Source organism: Hyperolius riggenbachi, chromosome 2 (assembly GCF_040937935.1).
Source record: "Hyperolius riggenbachi isolate aHypRig1 chromosome 2, aHypRig1.pri, whole genome shotgun sequence".
Classification (NCBI taxonomy): Eukaryota; Metazoa; Chordata; class Amphibia; order Anura; family Hyperoliidae; genus Hyperolius; species Hyperolius riggenbachi.
In genome coordinates, this window is record NC_090647.1 from 335,204,335 (window position 1) to 335,229,220 (window position 24,886).

At 42.8% G+C, this 24,886-nt stretch overlaps 1 protein-coding gene across 5 annotated transcripts in view; it reads left to right on the top strand.

The window, feature by feature from the left end:
* ITPR3 (inositol 1,4,5-trisphosphate receptor type 3) overlaps positions 1-24,886 on the top strand; it is a 357,611-nt gene that overhangs the window by 266,692 nt on the left and 66,033 nt on the right. For all 5 annotated transcript variants that reach the window (XM_068269377.1, XM_068269380.1, XM_068269378.1 and 2 more), the window contains 6 exons: positions 1,520-1,615; positions 1,758-1,859; positions 6,213-6,296; positions 10,697-10,810; positions 16,959-17,151; positions 19,947-20,072. In XM_068269377.1, coding sequence (XP_068125478.1) covers positions 1,520-1,615; positions 1,758-1,859; positions 6,213-6,296; positions 10,697-10,810; positions 16,959-17,151; positions 19,947-20,072 — 715 coding nt within the window. The remainder of the gene's footprint in view (positions 1-1,519; positions 1,616-1,757; positions 1,860-6,212; positions 6,297-10,696; positions 10,811-16,958; positions 17,152-19,946; positions 20,073-24,886) is intronic.

The following is a 24,886-nucleotide window of genomic DNA, read 5'->3' on the forward strand; positions in this document are numbered from 1 at the left end:
GACCTGATGGGAAACGTCTTATTCTGCACTACTATAGGGCGGCTGAAAAGGATGTCTGATGACAGTGTATATTATGTTTGTTTAGTAGTATTATGCTGTGTTACGGTGGGCCTCCGTCTCAGTGTCCAGTTACCTAGGTTACCACCTAGCCTGAATGGTGGGAAGAATGCTCTGCCCCAACTACCTGCTATAGGCTCACGACTGTGGAGTGGGATGGCTTAGTCACGCCCACTTCACATATTCACGTTTGTTGCCCATCAGGTGTGCAAAGCAGGGGACCAATATGATTGGTCAGTTTGAAATATACATCTGTGAATGGAGAAAGGTCATGTCGTATATAAATTAATGTGGATGTATGCATGTATTTAGTAATGCAGAGAGCTTGACAAAGGATTGAAATGTTCTAAAACATTGAAATTTTGCTGTTATATATCATGATGAAATAAGAACATAACTGTGATGGTGCCGATCTACTTTTTCCATAGAAATCTATGCACCAACATGTCCAATCAATTAAAATTTAGATTGATGTTGACTAAAAATTGTACAGTTGGACAGGACGAAAAAAAGTTCCCATAGATCAGAGAGTGGCAGTAGATCGACGGCCTATTGCGTTGCACTGTGCTGATTTTCAATAGAATTCAAGCTGTATATATTAGCATACAATTTGCATAATGCTGCATCAACTCTGAATGGTTTGCATCTCATTGACCATTCCGTAGGCCTAGTTCACAGTGCTCAGTTGCATTGCAGAATATTTCTGCATGTCGGCTCACTGCCCATACAATTCTATAGGCCTGTTCACAGTACTGTGTTGTAACTGATTACGCTATTCTAATTCTCTGCATGCAGGCTTTCTATGAAAGTCTATGTTCAGTCCAGTATTCCTTTTAAACAATACCAGTTGCCTTACAGCCCTGCTGATCTGTTTGGCTGCAGTAGTGTCAGAACCCCACCAGAAACAAGCATGCAGCTAATCTTGTCACATCTGACAATAAGGTCAGAAACACCTGATCTGCTGCATGCTTGTTCAGGATCTATGGCTGAAAGTATAAGGCCCCGTTCACATCACAAACGCGGATGGCCACGCATGCGGAACGCAACGCATGCGAACAAGGCAGAGGAACAGCAGGATAGCCAGGCAACTGGTATTGTTTAAAAGGAAATAAATATGGCATATCCCTCTTGTTACAGTTGTCCTTTAAAAAAGGTCCAGTGCAGAATACATAAAATCAATAAAAGCTTTGTTAAGTAACCACTATCAGTTAAGCTTCCATTGTCAGATTAATTTCAGAACGGAGATTTGGGTTATTATGAATCAAATGCCTATTTCTGACTTTCTCCTAATGACCTGAATAGAAAAGGGAGAAACGAAAAAAAAAAATATATTTTAGCACATAGGCTTCTCTTTTGGCTGAAACATTTACTCTGAGAGAGATTGAATATACTACTGAAGGAGCTTTTGTTACTGTTCCTTATTTACATCTGCTAAATCCTGCTTAATGTTGACTTATTACAGGACAATGCCTCAAAGCTGCTATTAGCACTTATGGAAAGCCGCCACGACAGTGAGAATGCAGAAAGAATACTTATAAGCCTGCGACCCCAGGAATTAGTAAGTCCATGCTAGGATGTAAGAAAGCTCTCTATTATAACTACTCCTGCCATGACTGCTGCATACAATCCTATTTCTAATGTAGAGATTAGCAACCCCCTGGTTATTAATTACAGATTCTTTGGCTCTGTTTGATTGGCAGGTGGGTGTAATCAAAAAAGCCTATCTGCAGGAAGATGAAGGGGGCGACGCTGATGTGTCACCCCGTGACGTTGGACACAATATTTATATTCTTGCTCTGCAGGTTAGTTCCGCTGTTTCGTCATTGTTGTTTCCTTACAATTTTTTCCAGTGTTTCTGTTATTCATTGCATATTTATGTTGTACTACCGGTAATTATATTAGACAAAAGCACTACAATTCTGTGGGGATTGCAGAAGTAACATAAACATTGCTGTAAAACTGCAGGAACATTTTTAAACAGAGGAATGCTGGAAGAAATTGGGATTCAGGTTCTAAAGGTGGAGGACAGGACATAAGTAATCCAGCAAACCTGGAGTTTTTGGACTATAACACTCACTTTTTCTCCCCAAAAGTGGTGGGAAAAGAGTCACTGCGTCTTATAGTCCAAATGCAGGGAGTTTCTGAGTTGTGAACGTCTGCCAATACAAACCTCCAACCCGCTGTGATGTCAGGGACTCCCTGTACTGTGCCCATGCAGAGGAGGACACAGGGGGACAATGCAGAACACAGGGGCATACAAAAGGGGCATAGAGGAGGACAGAAGTGGACACATGAGGGACACAGGATTACACAAGGGGGACAGAGGAGGACACAGGGAGACACAAGAGGTACAAGGGGGCATGAGGTACAAAGGGAGCATGCCCCTTCACCATGGATGCACCAGGTTTAGTATATATTTTTCCCTGTTTTTTTGTCCTCTAAACCTAGGTGCCTCTAATGGTTAGGAGTGTCTTATAGTCAGAAAAATACGGTATTGCTAGTAGATGACAAAGGCTTGCTACTCTCCCCTGAGTCCTGCAAGACCATAGTGGGGTTTTCTGTAAGGTTAGTGAATTGGGCTTGTGCTATGTAGTGCACATGTGCTCACCCATATCAAGGGTTTATCTGTATTTAGTCCAAGACGGCCTGGCCCATATGCAATTCACTTTTTTCTCCTGAGTTTTCTCCTAGGTGACTTTTTCACACCTTGTCATAAAACGCCTGTTAAACCCCCAGCAAGCAAGAAAATATTTAAAATTATTTTGATAGTACTTTTTCACCAACATTTGAGTACTTGTACAATGCTGAAAGGTTTTTTTATTTTATTTTAAAGAGAAAATGAAGGAGGAAAAGTTAATTGCATATGAGCCATTGTGTTTATAATAAAAAAAACAAATGCTGGAGGTGTGCAAATGTATGCAGTCACAAAACTGCTAGATAGAAATGTGCACTGTGTTCTGATATGACCCAGTTAAGAGTATCAGTATTTTACCACCTAATAATAGTTAATAAAAAAGCACTCCAGTTTCTTTGGATCACCTACACACTTAAGTGTTTTCCATTCCTCTCTCTAATGAGAGTTATCTAACACACTAACAGAAAGTCACAGTAACACAGGAACAGGAACAGGAGACTTATGCATTGAGGTTTTTTTTTAGCAATAGACCAAATTTCAATAAATTGACCATAAGGGTGAGATTTTGCTATATGTGTGTAATGATCCGCTCGGCTGCCTGCGCAGGCAGGCAGCTTTTTGACCACTGTTTAAGTCTGCATTCTGAAGGTCTCTGGAAGAGAGACCTTTTGTCAGTTTTGCAGCTTGCTGCTGCTGAGGAATTTGCATACGTTTGTCATGCAAATTGCCTAGCCACATCCTTTGTAGGCTGGCTCTATATATACCATGTGATTCCACAGTACGTCGCTGGTCATAACAGTTTGTCCTGTGAAACACTCCTGGGGTGTCAGCCATGCTTATTGTTTGAAGATTAGCTTAGAGTTATTCCTGGGACTGCACTAGGCATCCTTGCTAGAGCAGTCAGGATTGTATTATTTGTATTGCCTGTTCTGTCTGTCTGTGGGGTACTAACCAGAGCAGCGGTTGTTACTGGTAGGCCCTTCTGTTCATCTGTCAATCGTGCTTGGATCGCACTAGCCTCTAGCGGTAGCGGCTGTGGATCCTTCTGCTCTCCAACTCTCTTGCTGTACTTGGATCGCACCTGCTCTGGCGGAAAGTGCAGTGGATCCAGCTCGCTCTGTTTCTATACTTGGATCGCACTTGCTCTGGCGGAAAGAGCAGTGGATCGTATCTCTCACTTATTCCTGTTTTCGTGTATCTGTCTTGTCTGATACGAACGCTTGCTGGGGGCTCGGTGAGGTAACTGTTAAGCAAGCGCTCGCGTTCTTTGTTTTGTGTTTGTCGGTGGTTAGTTAGGCGTGCTTGTCTCTGTTGTGCTTAACACGCGGAGACCGCGCGGTAAACGCGTTCGCTGTTGCGAATGAGTGCGGTGTTCGCGTTTAGTTAGCGTTTATTATTTTCCTTATCTTCTCATTGTATAATTTGCTGTGCCTTTGCTACTCTCGTGCTCTGCCTTGCTGTAGCCTTGTGTCACCTCTGGCAATCGCCTCTCTCGCGATTGCGTTCCTACTTCATATCTGCTGTTGTGTATGCACCGTCGCGGGTTGGCGACTAGATTGGTGCACACACATACAATCTGTCCCTTTGCTCATTCTCATTCACAATTGCTTCTCAGGTGATTGCGTTCTCACTCGGTTTCCTCTGTTGTGTGTCCACCGTTGCAGGTTGGTGACTAGATTGGTGCACACACATACATGCCTCCTCTGTGCTTATTCTGTCTTGTGTCGCTGTTAGCAATCGCCATCTCCTGCGATTGCCTTCTCACCTGATCTGCATGGTTGTGTGTTCATCGTCGCAGGGTGGCGACTAGATTGGTGGACACGCATACCCTCTGTCGCTTTGCTCTCTCTCTTTCAGGGCTATCTTGCCCTGCGTTTCTTCCCTTCGTACAATTCCTGTCTGGCGTCTGTGGCAGGGCAGAGGAGCTATTCCTCTGCACTCCACAGCTCCACCTGCCGACAGGAATTTCCCTCTACAGGTGCGTTGCACCTTTTGCTGGGTTCCCTCAAATTATACGCTTGTGGAGGATTTCCGCCGTGTCAGCGCACGCCTTGTGCGCTGATCACGGAGAGAATTCCACAATCGTTACAGTGTGCTGATGCATGTGACCGCACTTCCCGTACAATTGTATGAGAATGTTCACATTACTCCGTTGCAACTCTGTCATCTGTGTAAGTAGGTAGCTGTACCATTGCAGCGCATTACCTGTGTTCGGTAATCTTACCAAAGTTTACTGAATTTGGAACACTACTACAGGAGCGGCCCAAAAAGCCTAAATACATACCTCCAATTTTGGTTGGCCAATCTCTGACCAATATTACCACCTTTATGCAGTATGAGAGTTTACCTACATAGTCTGTTCATAGTATTAAAAATCTGATGACCCTCATTCTACATGGGGTTAGTAAAATTGGTCAATCAGTGGCCAATCAAAACCAGGCTTCAAACCCAAGGTGTTACATTTCATAATACAATGCTAATGCATTAGGATTTATATGATGGAATTGAGACCTTAGAAGATATGTTTCCTATTTCAATGTCTTGAAAATCTTACAGCCTGAGATTCCAAGAATAAGTGAATAGGAAGGATGGGAGGTTAGTAGTTGCATGGACTGCTCTCCTATGGTTGTATCCCTGCAGCCCCCAAACAATGAATAATGCAAACATGATTTATGTGTAATGCACAAAACGTAGTGCTTTACAAAATATGATATACAGTATACGGTACATCTCTGTGTCCACCCACATGCTGGGCACTTTCATGTCTCTTTACATCTGGGAGCCTAAACTGTACCTCGGGTTTGGAGGCTCTTATTATTCAGCTACTGTATAATACTGTATGTTAGTGGTAGTGGCTTTTTTCTAAACAGTAAGGGTTGAAGAGTCACAAAATATAGGCATTCCAGCCAAGTAAAATAGTGGGAAGTAAAAAAAAATGAAAAACAAAAAACATGAAGCTAACCATTTTACTGATAAAAATGTTCAAAAATAAACTCAGAAGTAAAACCTGCATCCAAATTACATTCTTTTATTTACAATATACAGCAATTGCCTAGATATGTATCATTAATGGTAGCGACCCACTATTGTACTTTTTACAGCACTACGGAATAGGATGGCACTATTTGAACTATTTTATAATTATTAATAATGGTCATTCATATAGTGCCATCATGTTCCACCGCGATGTGCAGCGTAGGAAACAAACAAGGGTACATACAAATACAGACATTGGTACACATAATACAGGTGCTTTAGTAATAGTGACAAATGTATGGTGAGCATACAGCATTTAACAACACAAAAGGGAGATAACCCTATCCTTGCAAGCTTGCAATAAACTAATAATAATATTAATAATAATGTAAGCCTATGGGGCTGTATTCCATTTTGCCTTGTTGTCTCCTGCTTTTAAATATATGCTATGTCGGTACTTGCCGCTGTGCAGTCAGTGGCTGTGCCATTCATTCAATGAAGCATACGCTGACATGTTCTTGACGGGTTCGTTGTTATGTTGTAGCTGGCGCGACATAACAGACAACTCCAACAACTTCTCAAACCAATCAGAAGAATTCAGGAGGAAGAAGAGAGCATCTCCACTATGGTAATTATGGCTGAAATTGCCTGTCAGTGTAAATGAATGCAGATCTGTTTAACTACACATCCATCCTCTGTTGTATTTAACTATTAATGTGTTTGTATATTCTTCCACCAGGAACACTTGCTGTTTCTGTCACCAACTACGTTTTCTTTGTCGATTTCCCCTTCCAGACACACTTGTTAAACCGACAGCCGGTAAAAATTCACAAGACTGTTTGAGATTTCACATTCCACACGAATTCCAAATTCTCTTGACAGTGCTAAGTGATTAAATGGGACAAAGTTCATTCATTTATTAACTTAAACTGTAAAACAGTCAAGTGTGAGGCTGGCCTAATTGCCAACATTCATCAGGCTTGTGAAGTTTTCAAGGATGCTGGATTTCTTAATGTTGATATATTACTCCTAGGTCAGCTAGGAGTATACATACAATTTCATGTATTTCTTTACCTGTTACAGGTTACCTAGCAAGCTCATGGTGAACCAGCATTTACTTGTTAAACATGTTGAATCCACAAGTAAAAAATCACGTGAAGGGTCCACTGTATCAAAATGCCTTGGATGTATACCTGCAGGCTACCAACCAGATTTAGACCAGGCCCAGACTTTCACCCCTGACATGTATAAACAAAGTATGTGCTATAATTAGCAGCAAAACAGTGTGGAAAGTAATGATTCTTTTAAATGCAGGCATAGATCCATACATGCAGGAGTCTGGTAGACCCTTGACCTATGCATTACTCTGCATCACGCTGCATTACTCTGCATCCTAACAGATGCAACCACACTAGAGAGCAGCATTGCTGTACCCATTCCAGTATGACCTCTGATGACTTTGGTTTACCATATGGGTCATGACGGTTGACGGTAGCAATCCAATCAAGATTTCTGCACTGAATAGGTGGTATAGTAGGCTGCTTCATAGGTCTTAAAACTCATAGAGATCTGACTCTTAAGGGCAATTGTGTTGCACATGTGAAGGGCACCTTTCTAGTGGCTGTAAGGATTTTTACTCACCCTGTTATCCCGAAAAACAGACTCAACCCAAAAATAAACCCTACCATGATTTTTTAGGATACTCCAAATATAAGCCCTAGTCACAATCCATAAAAAAGTACATTTAAATAGTGCCCAGGCAGTTGCCTTAAACATGTAAAAAAGTAAAATCTGTTGTAAATAGAATGCAGCAGGACAGGTGGGTCATTCAGAGTGTGGAGAGTTATGATGATGGTCCAGAATGTGATGACAGGACTATATTTCAATCAATGTTGATGGAAAAATTAGACATCCGCTGAAAATAAGCCCTAAAACATATTTTGGAGCAAAAACTATTATAAGAACCTGTCTTATTTCTGGGAAACTACAGTAATAGCAAAGACACATGGATAAAGGTTTTCTATAAAAATGCTGAAATGTCTGTTTTTGTGCATAATCAAATTTGTGCTAAGCATCATTTCTATGGATGGATTATTGGTTATGCTTGCTGGCCATGCTTGCTTTGTCCTCTACTCTGTCCTCTTACATGAAAGAAATCTCATGAGATTCCCAACCTGTCATAATAATATGGTGTTCTAAAACAGAAGGCAGACTATCAAATAGGGGCGACCAGTAGTCCATAAGTGATCAGGTAAGAAGTTTGAAGGAATCCTTTGTCAGCAAGAGCTGGTTCACATTTAAATACAGACTAATGATGCTACATTTAGTGATCTGAGCACCTCCAAAAACAATTTAGACCATGTTTGCTGTCCCAACACCTGTGGTTAGATTTTACAGCCGTATCTGACGGTATCCTATATAATAAAGCCCTACTGTCTCTGCGTCCCGTGTCCCTGTGAGTGTCACATCTGCGCTCTGCGCATGTGCAGAGACAGTGAGGGGGAGTGACGTGAGCCGGACAGCCAAGGGGCGGGCGGGCGTGCGCGCGCAACGGAGGGGTGCACGGCATGCTCAGGCGGGCGCGCGCTGCTTGGGTGCGTGCACGGCAGGCGCATGTGCAATGAAGACCTAGCCTGTTTTTAAACGTGCTTAGGTCCACTAGTCATTAAATATTGGCATAAGTGAATGGAGGATTATTTCAGCCACTCCATTGTTCCTTTGTTGCAGCTCTGTTGATTTGGATTCCAGTTTCTTTGAAATGATATTAGTCTATCATGAGAGTAATGACCACTAAATTATAACTGAAGATTGAAGCGTTTTGTGCTAGTAGTGTAATGGAAGCAACCACAAACAGAAACCATATACCATGGTTAAAATAGCAATTAATGAGTCTCCCCACAGTAAATTATTTACAGTTTGAGAAGGATTAAAATGTTATTGTTGGTTTATAAAGTAGAATAATCATCAATAATTCAGGTAGGCAATAATTCACATAAGAAAATGTAATAGAACAACTTTAAACTGTGCTCCGCTATTACAATGAATTAAATATGACTTGGAGATCATAGACTCTCATCAGGCAGACAGAAAGCACTTTCTAACAAAGCCAGCTTCAAGAGGTTAGTAGACATTTTGAAAATTTGATCCCCTATTGCAGTACTTTCAGATTTCAGAACTAGTACTGCAGGTGGTTTATGTTATTAGACAAGGCCATTACTGATTACTGGCAGTGGCCGGCACAAACACGTTCATACTAATCAACAGAGGCACTCCAAGCACCTAGAAAATCTCCCATGCCCATTCATGACCCTCTTCTGATTAGGTTAATCCTTAATCACCTGTTAAGGCATTTTAGGTGCACTTTATACAGCATTTTATTTGTTTGTTAATTATTCATTCTATGGGCCTGTTCACAGTACTATGTTGTAACAGATCATGTCATCTAACTCACTGCATGCAGGCTTTGTATTAAAGTCTACGTCCAATCTCCATTGCAGTTTACACTGTGTTATAATGCGTGTGTTATGCAACTAGACCACTGTAATTCCAGTCTTTCACTGTCCGTTCCCATTACATGGGGTGCGATGCAGCTACATAGCCACATCGCATTGTGGTTGTCCTGAAACCAACGCACGGCAATGGAACAGTTTCCATTGTGTGGGGAGAGGTCCGAGAATCTGCAGCATATTGCAGATTCTCGTACACCCCCCCGTCTCGTCCAGTCACTTCCACATCGGGAGATGCGGAAGTGACGTGGCCAGCAGTGGTAGTGATGCGATGCAGCGAGGTAGCCGCATTCACATCACTAATCAGTGGAAAGGGCTCTTACAGCTGTTTTCTCACATCCAGCTAGTCCGAAAAGCACCCTGTTTAGCTGCATGGAATGCAGAGTGATTGCTGTCACTTGAAGCCACGCCTCAATGCTGACTAATAGCCTATCATGGCTGCCAGTCTCTAGCTGGAAGGTGTGTCTGACTGGGGGTGAAGGGGAATGAGTAGCAAGCTGAAGATGATGAGGTGGATATAAGGATTTATGAAGTGTTTATGAAGTGTTGCACAGCTAGCAGGAAGGTTGTCTGACTGGGGGTGAAGGGGAATGAGTAGCAAGCTGAAGGTGAGGTGATGAGGTGGATATAAGGATTTATGAAGTGTTTATGAAGTGTTGCACAGCTAGCAGGAAGGTTGTCTGACTCGGGGTGAAGAGGAATGAGTAGCAAGCTGAAAGTATGTATATTCTGAAATACATCAAATCTATAACAGTTTTTTTCAAATATCTTATAGATCGTTATTCTAGATTGTTTGAGTGAAGGGAACCTAAGGCAAGAGGGATATGTAGGCTGCCATATTTATTTCCTTGTAAACAATGCCAGTTGCCTGGCAGCCCTGTTGATCTTCTGGCAAAAGTAGTGTCTGAGTATAAAAACCCTGGAACAAGCATACAGCTAATCCAGTAAAACCAGTCAGCTGAGTCAGAGTACCTGATCTGCTGCATGCTTGTTCAGGGTCTATGGCTAAATGTATTAGAGGCAAATGATAAGCAGGGCAGCCAGGCAACTGGTATTGTTTAAAAGGAAATAAATATGGCAGCCTCCATATCCCTCTCACAACAGTTGTTCTTTAAAGGCATAAAAAACTGTGCCTGATCTGGAGCTTTTAAAATGTAAAAAAACCCAAAACGTATAGATGCATATAATATTCTGATGACATCGCCAATCTAGCCCCAGTGCACTATCCTAGCAACAAGGGTTTTGATAGGGATTGATGGTACTTCCTACTTCAGTTGCCTATTGGAGATATTGGCACTATTTGCATAATGCGTGTTTTGCTAGCACATGCATTGTAGGCATAACATGAGTTGCACTATGTGCGGAACCCACCTTCTCTTGCTTGCTGTGAGTGCACGTCAATTTTACCAGTGCTTTGCCAATCAACCTCTATATCACTTGTAAATGACAATCTGTATTAATTTCTACATTGTTCCAATTGGTTCCATGTGTGTTTCACTTTTAATGGTTTTCCTTTTTGCAGCTTAGTTTAAACAATAAACAGCTTACCCAGATGTTAAAATCATCAACGGTGCCTGTGCAGGAAGAGCAGGAGGACCCCTTAGCATATTATGCCAAGCACACTGCACAGATCGAGGTGGGTATCTTGTCACTAAATAGTACCACATGTACAATACACCTATTAAATATGAACAACAAATTATTAAGGGGCACCATGTTAAGTGTACAGGTTTTCAATGGTAACCTACTTTGGAGATTAAGACCAGTCTCTACAGAGAAAAATCTAACAGAAAATGGTATGGTGTGTACTGGGCTTCAAGCAAAATATGTAATCAGAAAGTTTAGCCTGATTCTTGTATGGAAGAAATGTCCAAATTTGCTAGTCCTGCTCTGGGGGGATTCAGTGAGTGATGGGTGCACTCTTAAAGAGAACCCGAGGTGGGGATCTTAGAGTTAAATCTATACACAGAGGCTGGGTCTGGCTATAGTGCCCAGCCTCTGTTGCTAGTTAAATATTCCCTAAATCTCCCCCTGCGCTCTGCACGAGCCCATAAATTACAGCCGCGCTGTCGGGCTCTGTTTACCTTTCTAGAGTCACTCACGCCGCTCCCCCGCCTTCTGCAGAGCGCTGGTCCCTGCCCGAGTCCCTTCTCTCTAATCAGCGGCGAGGGAAGGGACGTAGGCGGGGATCGGCGCTCTGCAGGAGGCGGGGGAGCGGCGTGAGTGGCCCTAGAATAGTAAACAGAGCCTGCTGCGACACGCTCAGTGTCGCCAGCGTGGCTGTAATTTATGGGCTCGTGCAGAGCGCAGGGGGGATTTAGGAAATATTTAACTAGCAACAGAGGCTGGGCACTATAGCCAGACCCAGCCTCCGTGTATAGATTTAATTCTAAGATCCCCACCTCGGGTTCTCTTTAATATTCACTTGTGTGCAGAGATTGGAGTGGGTTCACTAAACTACATAAGGTTTGGCACCCACCAGAGGAGGAGGGGTAGGTTAGGCACTAAGGGGGACAGGTTATGTTTAGACACCACTGGGAAGGAGGGTTTGGTTAAGCACACCAGTGGGAGGGTTAACATTAGGCACCACTGGGGGGAAGGGTTTTTAGGTTAGGCACCACCAGGCGGTGGGAGTTAAGGTTAGGCACCACTGGGAAGAGGGGGAGAGTTACAGTTAGGCACCATTAGGGGGTATGGTTAAGTACCACAAGAGTGAGTGTTAAAGAGACTCTGAAGTCTCTCGAAAACCTCATTAACATTATTGCCCCTCTTAAAACGCCGCAGAACCGCAGCTGAAAACCCCCTCAATCTCCCCAAACTCACCCCTTTATCGGCAGGCAAAATCCACGACTTTCTTGGTCGTGGATGTTGCTGCTGCCTCTACGAGCGTCAATCAGCGTGTATCTCCGCCTCACCCCCGCCCCTCTCAGTGAAGGAAGACTGAGAGGGGCAGGGGAGAGGCGGCGATCCGGGCTGATTGACGCGCATAGAGGCAGAGCTGTGCTGCCTCTATGCGGAAGGAGCCCGCGATGTACCTCCTTGAGTTTGGGGTGGTTGAGGGGGTTTTCAGCCACGGTTCTGCGGCGTTTTAACCACTTGCTGACCGCCCATAGCCGATGGGCGGCGGCAAGTGCTGGGCCGGAATGACTGCAATATGCCCATCAGCGGTGCTGCGGATGGGCGTGTTTAGGCGCCAATCGCGTCACTGGTGACGCGTCCGCCTGCCGGTAAGAGGCTCCGCCCACCCGTCGCGTCAACCCGCCGGACGTTCGGAAGCGCCGGCGGGTTGTTAACCATTAGATCGTCGCATGTAAAGTGTATAATACGCTTTGTAATGTATACAAAGCGTATTATACAGGCTGCCTCCTGCCCTGGTGGTCCCAGTGACCGAGGGACCACCAGGGCAGGCTGCAGCCCCCCAGGTATGCACCCAAACACACTGACTCTGCCACCCCTGCCCTCTGATTGCCCACAGCACCCCTCAGTCCCCCCCCTGCCCACCCCCAGACCCCTGTTTGCACCCAATCACCCCCCTAATCACCCATCAATCACTCCCTGTCACTATCTGTCAACACTATTTTTTTATTAGGTCCTAAACTTCCCCCTGGGGGCTCCTGGTCACCCCCCCCCACCCCTCAGATCCTCCCCAGACCCCCCCCCCCCCGTGTACTGTATACATCTATTCTTCCCTGTAATCACCCACTGATCACCTGTCAATAACCCATCAATCACCCCCTGTCACTACCTGTCACTGCCACCCATCAGAGAAGGGCACCTGATCACCCGCCTGCACCCTCAGATCGCCCGCACACCTGCCCTCAGATCGCCTCCGAAGTGCATTGTTTACATCTGTTCTCCCCTCTAAGAACCCTTGATCACCCATCAATCACCCATCAATCACCCCGTCACCACCTGTTCACTCTACCCATCAGATCAGTCCCTCATCTGCCCCTTGCGGGCACCCAGTTACCCGCCCACACCTTCAGATTGCCCTCAGCCCCCCCCCCCTCCTTATCACCTCCCCACTGCATTATTTACATCTGTTCTCTCCTCTAATCACCCACTGATTACCTATCAATCACCCCGTAACCCCCTGTCACCACCTGTCACTGCTACCCATCAGATCAGACCCTCCTCTGCCCCTTGCGGGCACCTCATCACCCGCCCGCACCCTCATATCGCCCGCAAACATTGTTTACATCTGTTCTCCCCTCTAATCACCCATCAATCACCCCGTCACTATCTGTCAATGCTATTTTTTCAATTAGATCCTAAACTGCCCTATGGGGGGCCCCTGATCACCCCCCACCCCTCAGATCCTGCCCAGACCCCCACCCCCCTTCCATCTACTGTATACATCTATTCTTCCGTGTAATCACCCACTGATCACCTGTCAATCACATGTCAATCACACCCTGTCATCACCTGTCACTGCCACCCATCAGATCAGACCCTCCTCTGCCCCTTGCGGGCGCCTGATCACCCACCCACACCCCCAGATCGCCTGCAAACCCGCCCTCTGATCACCTCCCAAGTGCATTATTTACATCTCTTCTCTTCTCTAATCACCCACTGATCACCCATCAATCACCCCGTCACTGCTACCCATCAGATCAGACCCTCATCTGCACCTTGTGGGCACCCAATCACCCACCCACACCCTCAGATAGCCCTCAGACCCCCCCTGATCACCTCCCCAGTGCATTGCTTGCATCTATTCCCCCCTCTAATCACTCCCTGAGACACCCATCAATCACCTCCTGTCACCACCTGTCACCTTCTAGCACACCTACCCATCAGATCAGGCCCTAATCTGCCCCGTGTGGGCTCCTGATCACTCAACCAAACCCTCAGATCGCCCTCAGACCCCCATGCAATCACCTCGCCAGTGCATTGATTGCATCTATTCTCCCCTCTAATCACCCCCTGAGACACCCATCAAACACCTCCTGTCACCCCCTAGTACTCCTATCCATCAGATCAGGCCCTAATCTGCCCCCTGCGGGCTTCTGATCACCCGGCCAAACCCTCACCCGCCCCACCGCAGTGACAGAATTTTTTTTTCTGATCACTGCTGGTCTCTGCGACTTAATTGTGGCTGAGACCAACCGTTATGCCACACAATACGCAACCGCCAATCCAAGAAGCTACCATGCCCAGCCTTTTCGGTGAAAACCACTCCAAGTTTCCGACTGTGACATTTTTTGGGGCCTTCTCCTAACATGGGTCTAGTCAAAAAGAATGTATTGCGATCTTATTGGTGTATGCACCCAATACAGCACATGCCCATGTTCTCTGCTACCATGTCCAGGTCACGATTTAAGAACATCCTGCGCTTTCTGCACTTCAGTGCCAATACAACCTGTCATCTAAGAGGCCACCCTGCTTATGACCGGTTCCACAAAATTTGGCCACTCATAGACCACCTGTCATCAAAATTTGCAGATGCTTATACCCCTGAACAGGTATTTTGAGGCATTCATTTTCCAGACTACTCCTCACGGTTTTGGGCCCCTAAAATGCCAGGGCAGTATAGGAACCCCAAGTGACCCCATTTTAGAAAGAAGACACCCCAAGGTATTCCGTTAGGTGTATGGTGAGTTCATAGAAAATTTTATTTTTTGACACAAGTTAGTGTAAAATGACACTTTGTGAAAAAAAAACAATAAAAATCAATTTCCGCTAACTTGTGACAAAAATAAAATCTTCTATGAACTCACCATACTCCTAACGGAATACCTTGGGGTGTTTTCTTTCTAAAATGGGGTCACTTGTGGGGTTCCTATACTGCCCTGGCATTTTAGGGCCCTAAACCGCGAGTAGTCTAGAAACCAAATGCCTCAAAATGACCTGTGAAATCCTAAAGGTACTCATTTGACTTTGGGCCCCTTAGCGCAGTTAGGGTGCAAAAAAGTGTCACACATGTGGTATCGCTGTACTCAGGAGAAGTAGTATAATGTGTTTTGGGGTGTATTTTTACACATACCCATGCTGGGTGGGAGAAATCTCTCTGTAAATGGACAATTGTGTGTGAAAAAATCAAAAAAATCTCATTTACAGAGATATTTCTCCTACCCAGCATGGGTATGTGTAAAAATACACCCCCATAACACATTATACTACTTCTCCTGAGTACGGCAATACCACATGTGTGCCACTTTTTTGCAGCCTAGGTGCGCTAAGGGGCCCAAAGTCCAATGAGCACCTTTAGGCTTTACACTTGTGCTTACAATTTAGCCCTCCCCCAAAATGCCAGGACAATAAACACACCCCACAAATGACCCCATTTTGGAAAGTAGACACCCCAAAGTATTCAGAGAGGGGCATGGTGAGTCCGCGGCAGATTTAATTTTTTTTGGTCACAAGTTAGCAGAAATGGAAACTTTTTTTTGTTTTATTTTTGTTTCAAAGTGTCATTTTCCACTAGCTTGTGACAAAAAATAAAATCTTCTGTGAACTCACCATGCCTCTTTGTGAATACTTTGGGATGTCTTCTTTCCAAAATGGGGTCATTTGGGGGTTATTTATACTATCCTGGAATTTTAGCACCTCATGAAACCTGACAGGTGTTCAGAAAAGTCAGAGATGCTTCAAAATGAGAAAATTCACTTTTGGCACCATAGTTTGTAAACGCTATAACTTTTACCCAAACTAATAAATATACACTTATTGGATTTTTTTTTTATCCAAGACATGTAGCAGAATAAATTTGGAAAAAAATGTATATAGAAATTTTACTTTATTTGAAAAATGTCAGCACAGAAAGTAAAAAAAAATCATTTTTTTGACAAAATTCATGTCTTTTTTTGATGAATATAATAATATAAAAATTGCAGCAGCAATCAAATAGCACCAAAAGAAAGCTGTATTAGTGACAAGAAAAGGAGGTAAAATTAATTTAGATAGTAGGTTGTATGACCGAGCAATAAACCGTTAAAGCGGCAGTGGTCTGAATCGAAAAAAAGCTCTGGTCCTTAAGGGGCGAAAAGACTGTGGTCCTTAAGTGGTTAAGAGGGGCAATAATGTTAATGAGGTTTTTAAAGTAAAAACCTCATTTTCGGGAGACTTCAGAGTCTCTTTAAGGTTAGGGATCACCACTGGTAAGGTTAGGCACAACCAGGAGTACCAGTTGAAAAGGGAGCAAGACATGTCCTGTTGAAAAAAACGGCCAATACAATGGCAGGCACCAGTATCGCCATGCAAACTGTGGCTACAGGTGTGATAGGGTTAGGCACCACCAGGGGAGTTCAAGGTTGGGCACCACCAAGAGGAGTTAAGGTTTGGCTCCAGTGGGGGTTAAGACTAGGCACCACCAGGTGGGGTTCAGATTAAGCACTACTAGGGGGTCTGGACTCAGGGATAGGCACCATCAGGAGGGTCTTTGCGTTAGGTATCGATAGAGGGGCGGGGTTCTATGTGAGTATAGGATCAGGCTAGGAAATAGTAAAATATTGGTAAATATTACAGATATTTTATTATATGAATTAAGTAGTAGAATTTTGTTAATTTTACAAATATTCTTCTATTGCCTATTTCCTGCGCCCTTTTCAACTGACACTTTTATTGAATGTATGCGTATTTATGGGATTTCTTGTTCACTTGTACTTACCATCATTTTCTTGACTAGTGTGTGTGTGTGTGTGTGGGGGGGGGGGGGGGGGGGGGGGTGGCAGTACATTAAGAAAATGTATGTCTGAACAATAACAGTATATACAGTAGCTCAGAGGTCATATACTCAGTTTTGACCACATGGCTTATTGCCTAAGTGTGTTTGTTGTTCATAGATTGTTCGAGCAGACCGAAGCATGGAGCAAATTGTATTCCCTATACCGGACATCTGCAAGTTCCTAACAGAAGAGACCAAGCACAGAGTCTTCAACACCACAGAGCAGGATGAGCAGGGCAGCAAAGTTAGCGATTTCTTTGACCAGTCATCATTCCTTCATAACGAGATGGAGTGGCAGAAGAAACTGCGAAGTAAGGCATTCCTGGATAAATGCTTAATAGGCACTGTGGTTTCAGCAGTTGTTGTACTCCTGAATCCAGACATCTTGTGGCCAAACTGCTTTCACTGTCGTAATATAAGATGAATCGACAAGCAGGGCATACAAGCTCAGGCCATCATTTTGTAGCTGCATAATTTGGCTTGTTGCTGAAACGTTATGCAGTTAACTGACCTTAAAGAGGAACTCTAGCCTAAACAAACATACTGTCATTAAGTTACATTAGTTATGTTAATTAAAATAGATAGGTAATCTCTTACCCACACTGTTTTAAAAGAACAGGTAAATGTTTGATTTCATGATGGCAGCCATCTTTTTGGTTGAAAGGAGGTGACAGGGAGCATGAGACACAGTTCCAACTGTCCTGTGTCCTGAGCACCTCTCCCAGTTGCTAGGCAACGTGAATAACAAACACAGGAAATCCCATCATGCTCTGCACAGCATGAGGGAAAAAAAGCCCAGGTTTTTTTTCTTTGATGGGTGGAGCTTAGCTAAAAATGCAGCTAAAAATGATGCTTTGGTAAGAAAAACATAGTTCTGATGCTGTGAAACTGTTAAAGAAACACCAAGCCTTTTAATTTCTGCTGAGTAGATTTTTAGTCTGGAGGTTCACTTTAAATACCAGACTGGAACTTAAAGTGTAACTGTCGGGCATAAAATAAAAAATCTATTCTTTATTTTTATCCGGTAAACAAGTAATACGGATGCTAACCAGGCAATCCAAAAGTTAAAATCTCTATTACGTTTCTTGTTTATAAATGATGATTCCCCAGTTTACCTGATTCTTATTTAATACGTTGCCGCACAAAGGAAGTTGCAGGGCATGTTGGGTTGTCTTTTTTTGCTTCTTTATTTACCCTCAGACTACTAATGTACAGAAGCAAAAAAGGACAACGCAGCATGCCCTGCAACTTCCTTTGTGCGGCAACGTACCAAATAAGAGTCAGGTAAACTGGGGAATGATCATTTATAAACATGAAAAGTAATAGAGATTTTAACTTTGGATTGCCTGATTAGCTTCCTTATTACTTGTTTACCAGATACAAATAAAGAATTGATTTTTGATTTTATGCCTGACAGTTACACTTTAATGAAAAAATATAGAAAAGTCTTTATTTGCAACCAGGGCAACAGTACTGCTTGGTGAAGTCATAAAGTTCAGGCTCAACTGCCAGATACTTAAATAAGATAAACTGGAAGTGCTAAAGTGGACTTGGCCAAATATCTAACAACAAAGATTATTAACCTTTAAATTACTCCAAACACTGTTTGCACACACTGGGCTTGATTCACTAAACTGTGATAACTCATAGCATGGCCGCGCTAGCGTTTTCATGCATGTTTTCGCGCGCAATCGTGAAATTTTGTATGCAATTGTGGGCGAAAATTCACAATTGCACGTGAATCAAGCCCACTCTGCGCAAGCACCACTTTCAGTTCAGGCACTCAATCAACTCAAGTTCACACTACTATATGGTGAGGATTAATAAACCCCCCAAAACATAGTGTATTTGAAGCTGAAGTACCAGACAGTTTTGAATGCTAAACCTCTATAGAGTGTAAGGTAACAGAAAAGGTAAAATACAGGTGAAACAAAAAATGAGAATATCGTGCAAAAGTTTATTTATTTCAGTAATTCAACTTAAAAGGTGAATCTAATATATTAAATAGACTGATTACATGCAAATCAAGATATTTCAAGACTTTGTTATAATTCTGATAATTATGGCTCACAGGTTATAAAAACCCCAAAATCAATATTTCAGAGCATTAGAATATTGTGAACATGCTCAATATTCTAGGCTCATTGTGTCAGACTCTAACCAGCTAATTAATTCAAAGCACTTGCAAAGGCTTCCTATTTCATATATTAGTTTCACCTTTGAAGATGAATTACTAAAATAAATTAATTTTTGCACCACGTTCAAATTTTTTGAGTTTCAACTGTATAAATTCCACATTTTTTTTATTAACTAGGCCTAAGGCCCTCTTAAAAACGAGCGCTACTTTAATTACCTGCTTTAATTACCTGCACACGCACGTCACGCACTCCGCACGCGCACACGCCCGTCTCCTTCTGGACCCGTCCTCCTCTGCTTCATGTCATTTCCCCTCAGCTCTCGGCAGTGTCTCTGCATCCCTGCACATGCGCAGAACGAAAAAGCACTGACATACGGACATGGGACACAGGAACACTTGCCTTTTATTAGGTAGGATCATATTAAATAAAAATGAATCTCACATAGTGATCTAGGTATTAAAGCTTCAGTAAAAAGGCGATTTTTAATATACAACCAATATTAGTTTTTTAAACTGGCAGCAAATTACTATAAATAACAAGAAATGTTACCTATTCTGTTATACATTCCACCTTATCACTAATTATATTATATAATCAGGCCCACTGTCATCAGTTCCTTATCAGTTTCCGAAAGGAATATGAGCCTCCATGTAAAACAAATAAAAACAATAAAAATGTTGTCTGGATCCCTTTAAAATCACTTGGATCGTGGAAAGCCCTCACAACTAAACTGTGCACGTGAAATGTGGCTGAAAGTGAAGGAAAAGGGAGTCTGACATTGATGTTCCAGCAGAATTCCTCACTGCAGTCTTCTGTCACTCATTAAAAATAAGAAAATAATATTAAAGTTTGCAGACATTCATGTGTTTAAAGGTTGAAAAGATGCCAATCTTGGTTTTGTGTCGATATATAATAAAAAAATAAAGCATATTATGTGAATCTTCTACATACAACAATATCTTTTTCAGGTATGCCTTTGATATACTGGTTTTCTCGACGAATGACCCTTTGGGGAACGATATCCTTCAATCTTGCGGTCTTCATTAATCTCATCATAGCCTTCTTCTATCCATATGTGGAGGGAACATCTATGGGTAAGATGTCTTTTTCAGTGTTCAGGAGACAGCTGCATGAATGCTAGACCGATAATAAACATAAATAAAATAGGGGTTACACAGCATGACAATTTTAGTTGTTATTTAACTTGTTATCCTGAGTAACTCCTCAAATCCTCTTTGCTCTGCCTTTTATAATGCAGGGCTAATGTATATGTCAAATCTATAATTCAACATTATTTTATGTACTATTTTTTTATGGAAATAAGTTTTTTGCTATGAGTTGTAATAGCATTTTATATGCTTTCATATATATTTACTAAATACAGTAGGTGTTTTGCATAACTTTATATCAACCAAGGGATTTCACGCTGTATAAACTGATGACCAAGACACAAAAGTTGTTTAGAAAGCACAGATGTGCTGCTTTTGTTCAGGGGTTCTTTAGGCCAGGGTGTCATGGGCAATTGTACAGGTAATCCCAGGTGAGAAACATATGGAGGTTGACATATATATTTCCTTTTAAAAACAATGCACATTGTCTGGCTGTCCTGCTAATCCACTACCTCTAATACTTTTTAGCCAAAGACCCTGAAGAAGCATGCAGATAAGATGTTTCTGACAAAAATCTGACAGTGGTAGCTAGGGCTGTGGAGTTGGTACAAAAATCTTCCAACTCCGTCTCCTCACTTTATTGAAACCACCAACTCCTTGACTCCGACTCCACAGCCCTGGTGGTAGCTGCGTGCTTGTTGCAGAGATGTGCTAAAACCCCCAGCAAACCACAAGACGTGCCGCCTACTATTAAGCAGCAGACAGTCCAATCTCCAAATAGAAAACAGCAGAGGCCATGTTCAAGTTGCTATTCAAAATGTATCCCAGTGAAAAAATGTCAATAAAAAACTCACATTAAATGAGGGAGGCCGCCAGCGCAGAGCGGTTGACAACTGTTTCGCCTTACAGGAGGGCTCGTCAGCCAGGCAGCTGGTTTTGTTTGGAAGGAAATAAATATGGCAGCCTCCATTGGTCTCTCATCTCAGGGTCCTTTTAAAGTAAACTTGAATTGAAATATACTCCTTATCTGATATAAGGCTCTCCTGCAATTCCATATTCTTATTTTGATTTTAAAGGTTAAAATATATGTTTAGCAAATTACTGAATTTTTCCTCACTTCTTCCTCCCTCCCTACTGTCACAAAGCAATGTTACCAGTTATCAGAAAGGGAATGAATAATGAATAGCTGCAGTCCTGACTGTAGGGTAAATGGAATAGAAAAATATAAAGGTGAAGTGGGAAACTAGAAGAAGAATTATCACTACTATATAGAAGTGTGTTTATCTCACTATGCTACATGTCACTTTAATTGCTGGAGCTCAAGAGATTTAGCTCCTTAATGCAATGTATTGCAAATGAAGCAAATGACTTTTAAATGAGGCAGTAGTTAACATGCACAGAGTTTATCTACAGAGTGTAATATTGCCTTGAAGCCATAGCCTAAGGCAATAACATCATAGCATTTTCTGAAGTGATGTTAAACTATAAACAGAAAGTTTGTGAACAGGGAGAGTGATCCAGTTGCAGAAGCAGTGGGATGAATATTCTACACAGGAAATCCTGGCCATTGTTATTATGGTTGCAAGGAAGGGAAACATATTCTTGCCATTTAAACAGATCAAGCAAATGTATTCACTCAGTACAGATATCTCCATCAACTATGCAAATGCTATCCATCAAAAAGGATTTATTGACAATATTGAAATTGTTTTATTTCTTATGAAAATGTTAGCAACACAATTTACAACATTACATTTTAAAGTGCAAATTAGTTTTTGTTTATGTATATTAATGGCACCACTGTGTTCATATTTTCTAACAACTTTGTTCAATCTGAGACCACATAGTCCATAAAATATTTCCATATATAAGGCAGGTCAATGCCAGCTGCAAGGCGTATTAGTGCAGGCATAGCCGGCCTTTGATATGAGCGACCGGAGCGGTCGCTCAGGGCGCCGGCTTCCAAGGGGGCGCCTATAGCTGGTTACCTATACTGAGGGCACCTACACCTGATTTCTTATACTGGGGGCACCTATAGCTGGCTACCTTTACTGAGAGCACCAACACCTGGCTACCTATACTGGAGGCACCTACACCTGGCTACCTATGGGCTGGGGATGGAGACCTTCAACTGACTTCCTGTACTGGGGGCACCTATGCTTGGCAACCTGTATTGAGGGCACCTATACATGAGATCCTAAACTATGGCACCTATACCTGGCTACCTACCTATACTGAGCCTGATGGTGTTTATTTTTTTTTTTTTTTCGGGGGGTGGGGGGGGGGACGCTGTGGCTATAACGTGTGGTGAAAATTGTCTTTCTTTGTCATTCTAAATGGTGTGTGTGTGTGTGTGGGGGGTGGCTAACTGTCCCATTGATTGTTCTTATTAATATTCCTGAAAGGTTCTAGCCTTCATTATATTTAAGATAATGCACTCTTTTCATCCATTCGTGGTTATTAATAGTATTTTTCTATTATACATATGTGACGTGTCACAGAGATCTGAGCATTTGGCGTGATGTGTAACAACGTCAAAAAAGGTTGGGAGCCATTGTCCTAGGAGATATCTCAGGAAAAAAGGAATTGCATGGGCGTGTGTGTGTGTCTGTGTCTGTGTGTGTGTGTGTAGTGTGTGTGTGTGTGTGTGTGTAGTGTGTGTGTGTGTGTGTGTGTGTGTGTGTGTGTGTGTGTGTGTGTGTGTGTGTGTGTGTCTGTGTGTCTGTGTGTGCACGCACGCGCGAAGAAGATGAAGTGGGGCACAAAAATCAGGTTTCGCTCAGGGCGCTGTGAAACATAAGGCCGGCCCTGAGTGCAGGACGGGTCACTAGCCACAGGCACTGCATTCATTTGAATACAGCACCAGATATAGCCGTGCAAAACTACCTCTGAGCTGAAGTTGCAGGTGCCAAAATTCTACAGCAGTTGATGTAATCTTGGTCCTGTTTGCACTGGCTCAGTGTTTTTTATCACAGACATTGAGTGATCTTTGCACTGGGAATTTCAGCACTGGACTTGCTGTTTTTTTTTGCTATTTTCACTTTGAAACTGTAGGAGAGTGGGGGTTGTTACACCATTAAGGGGGCAATATACTGAGGGCATGGGGGTTATGTTGAGGGGGATGGTGGGGATCTTAGAGGAAGGGTGGATAGTATTTCATGTTAGGGGATAAAGATGGCTAGGACATTGAGGAGAAATAATATTTAATGGTGGGAAAGGGTTATGGCTGGGGTTGGTGAATCTAATTGTAAGCTATTGCCCACAATAGTGTGCAAAGGAATTAGGTACACCCTGGGAAAGAATGAAAATTGCACATTTATTGATCTAGTTGTGTCAATAACAAACACATATATTGGATTTACAGTGGCTGTTGACAATAACTCATTGTTATGGGTCTGGACAGAAAAGTTGCTTGTTATGGATCAATATATTTGCCATTTCTAGTCTACTCCACAATAGCGCACTGACAGCTCAGATGCTGAAACTCAGGGCTCAGAGGTGTCATGGAAGAAAGGAACACATACCTTTCTAATAATTTTGATCAAAGATTAATGGAAAGTATTGATTCGATAGGATGGAAAATTTAGGTTTGTCAGGAGCAAGAATTGAGCAGCAGTAGATTGAGCACCCGTAACATTGCATTGCATTGAATAGTGGAACTCAGCGGTTTGGTAGATTTTCAATAGGTACCCTGCTGGATTCTATTGAAAATCGATGTGCTGTGTGAGATAGGGATCGAATCCTCTCAGATTCCGATCAGAGAGAAATCAATCATTAAGCCACTTTGGATGGCAATCTATTAGAGACCTTTTCCACTGCAAATTGTGATCACAATCATGTTGCAATTCTGATCGCAATTTGCACAGTTTGAAAATGTAATTTCTCATGTGTTGCATCACATTTTTAGAACAACTCTTGTTATGTGCAGTGCAATTGCATTTGTGGGAGACGAGGGGTGGGGCTTCACCCGACATCGGGAAATCGCATAGTTCTGCAATTTTTGTGTGCGCTCCTATAGAGTACAGTATCAAAGCTAATTCGCACAAAAACTGCAGCAGGCCAGGCAGTGCTATTGCACTTTGGTAAAAATAACACTGCACGCAATCACTGCTGTGGAAAAGGGGCACCGCAATTACAGTGTTAATCAAGATGCCCCTGCTGTTTACTGAGTGTCTAGAAAAGGACTCTTATTCTATGGCTTGCTTAACTTTATTGGTCTATTTTTTTTGTAAACTTCAATATTTTCATTAAAATGTAGACCTAAATCCTTAGTCCGCGATAGCTTCCTGCACCAGCGGGAATGCGTGCAAAAGTACGAGTGGTGGCCCGCAGACTCCAAGTCGGCAAAAACTAAACTAGCTGGCGGCGGAGGACTGGAAGAGCTGTGGGTGACTACGAGGGCACAGGATGGCTGCAGGGGGCTGATAGATGCCCCAGGTAAGTGAAACTCATTTTTTTAGAGTTAAGGTTCCCTTTTTAAATTATACATGAAGTTTTGCTGTTACGTTTAGCTGCACATGGTCATTATGACACAGCCCTTGAGCACACCCAGCTGCTACAGGTACATCCACATGAATGAAGTGTCATACAACAGCAACCATGTAAAGTCAGCAATGCTAACACCCTCTGGCTTCTGGTGTGGAGACAGCTGTAATGCTGGGAATACATGGCTCGATTTTGAGCCATTAAGATGGCTCGATAGATAATTTCCTACATGTCCGATCTCCCGCCCGATCGTTTCGCTGCTTGATTCTGGAGCGAAGTGAATGGAAAAAGATAAGAAAAACGAGCGGAAGATG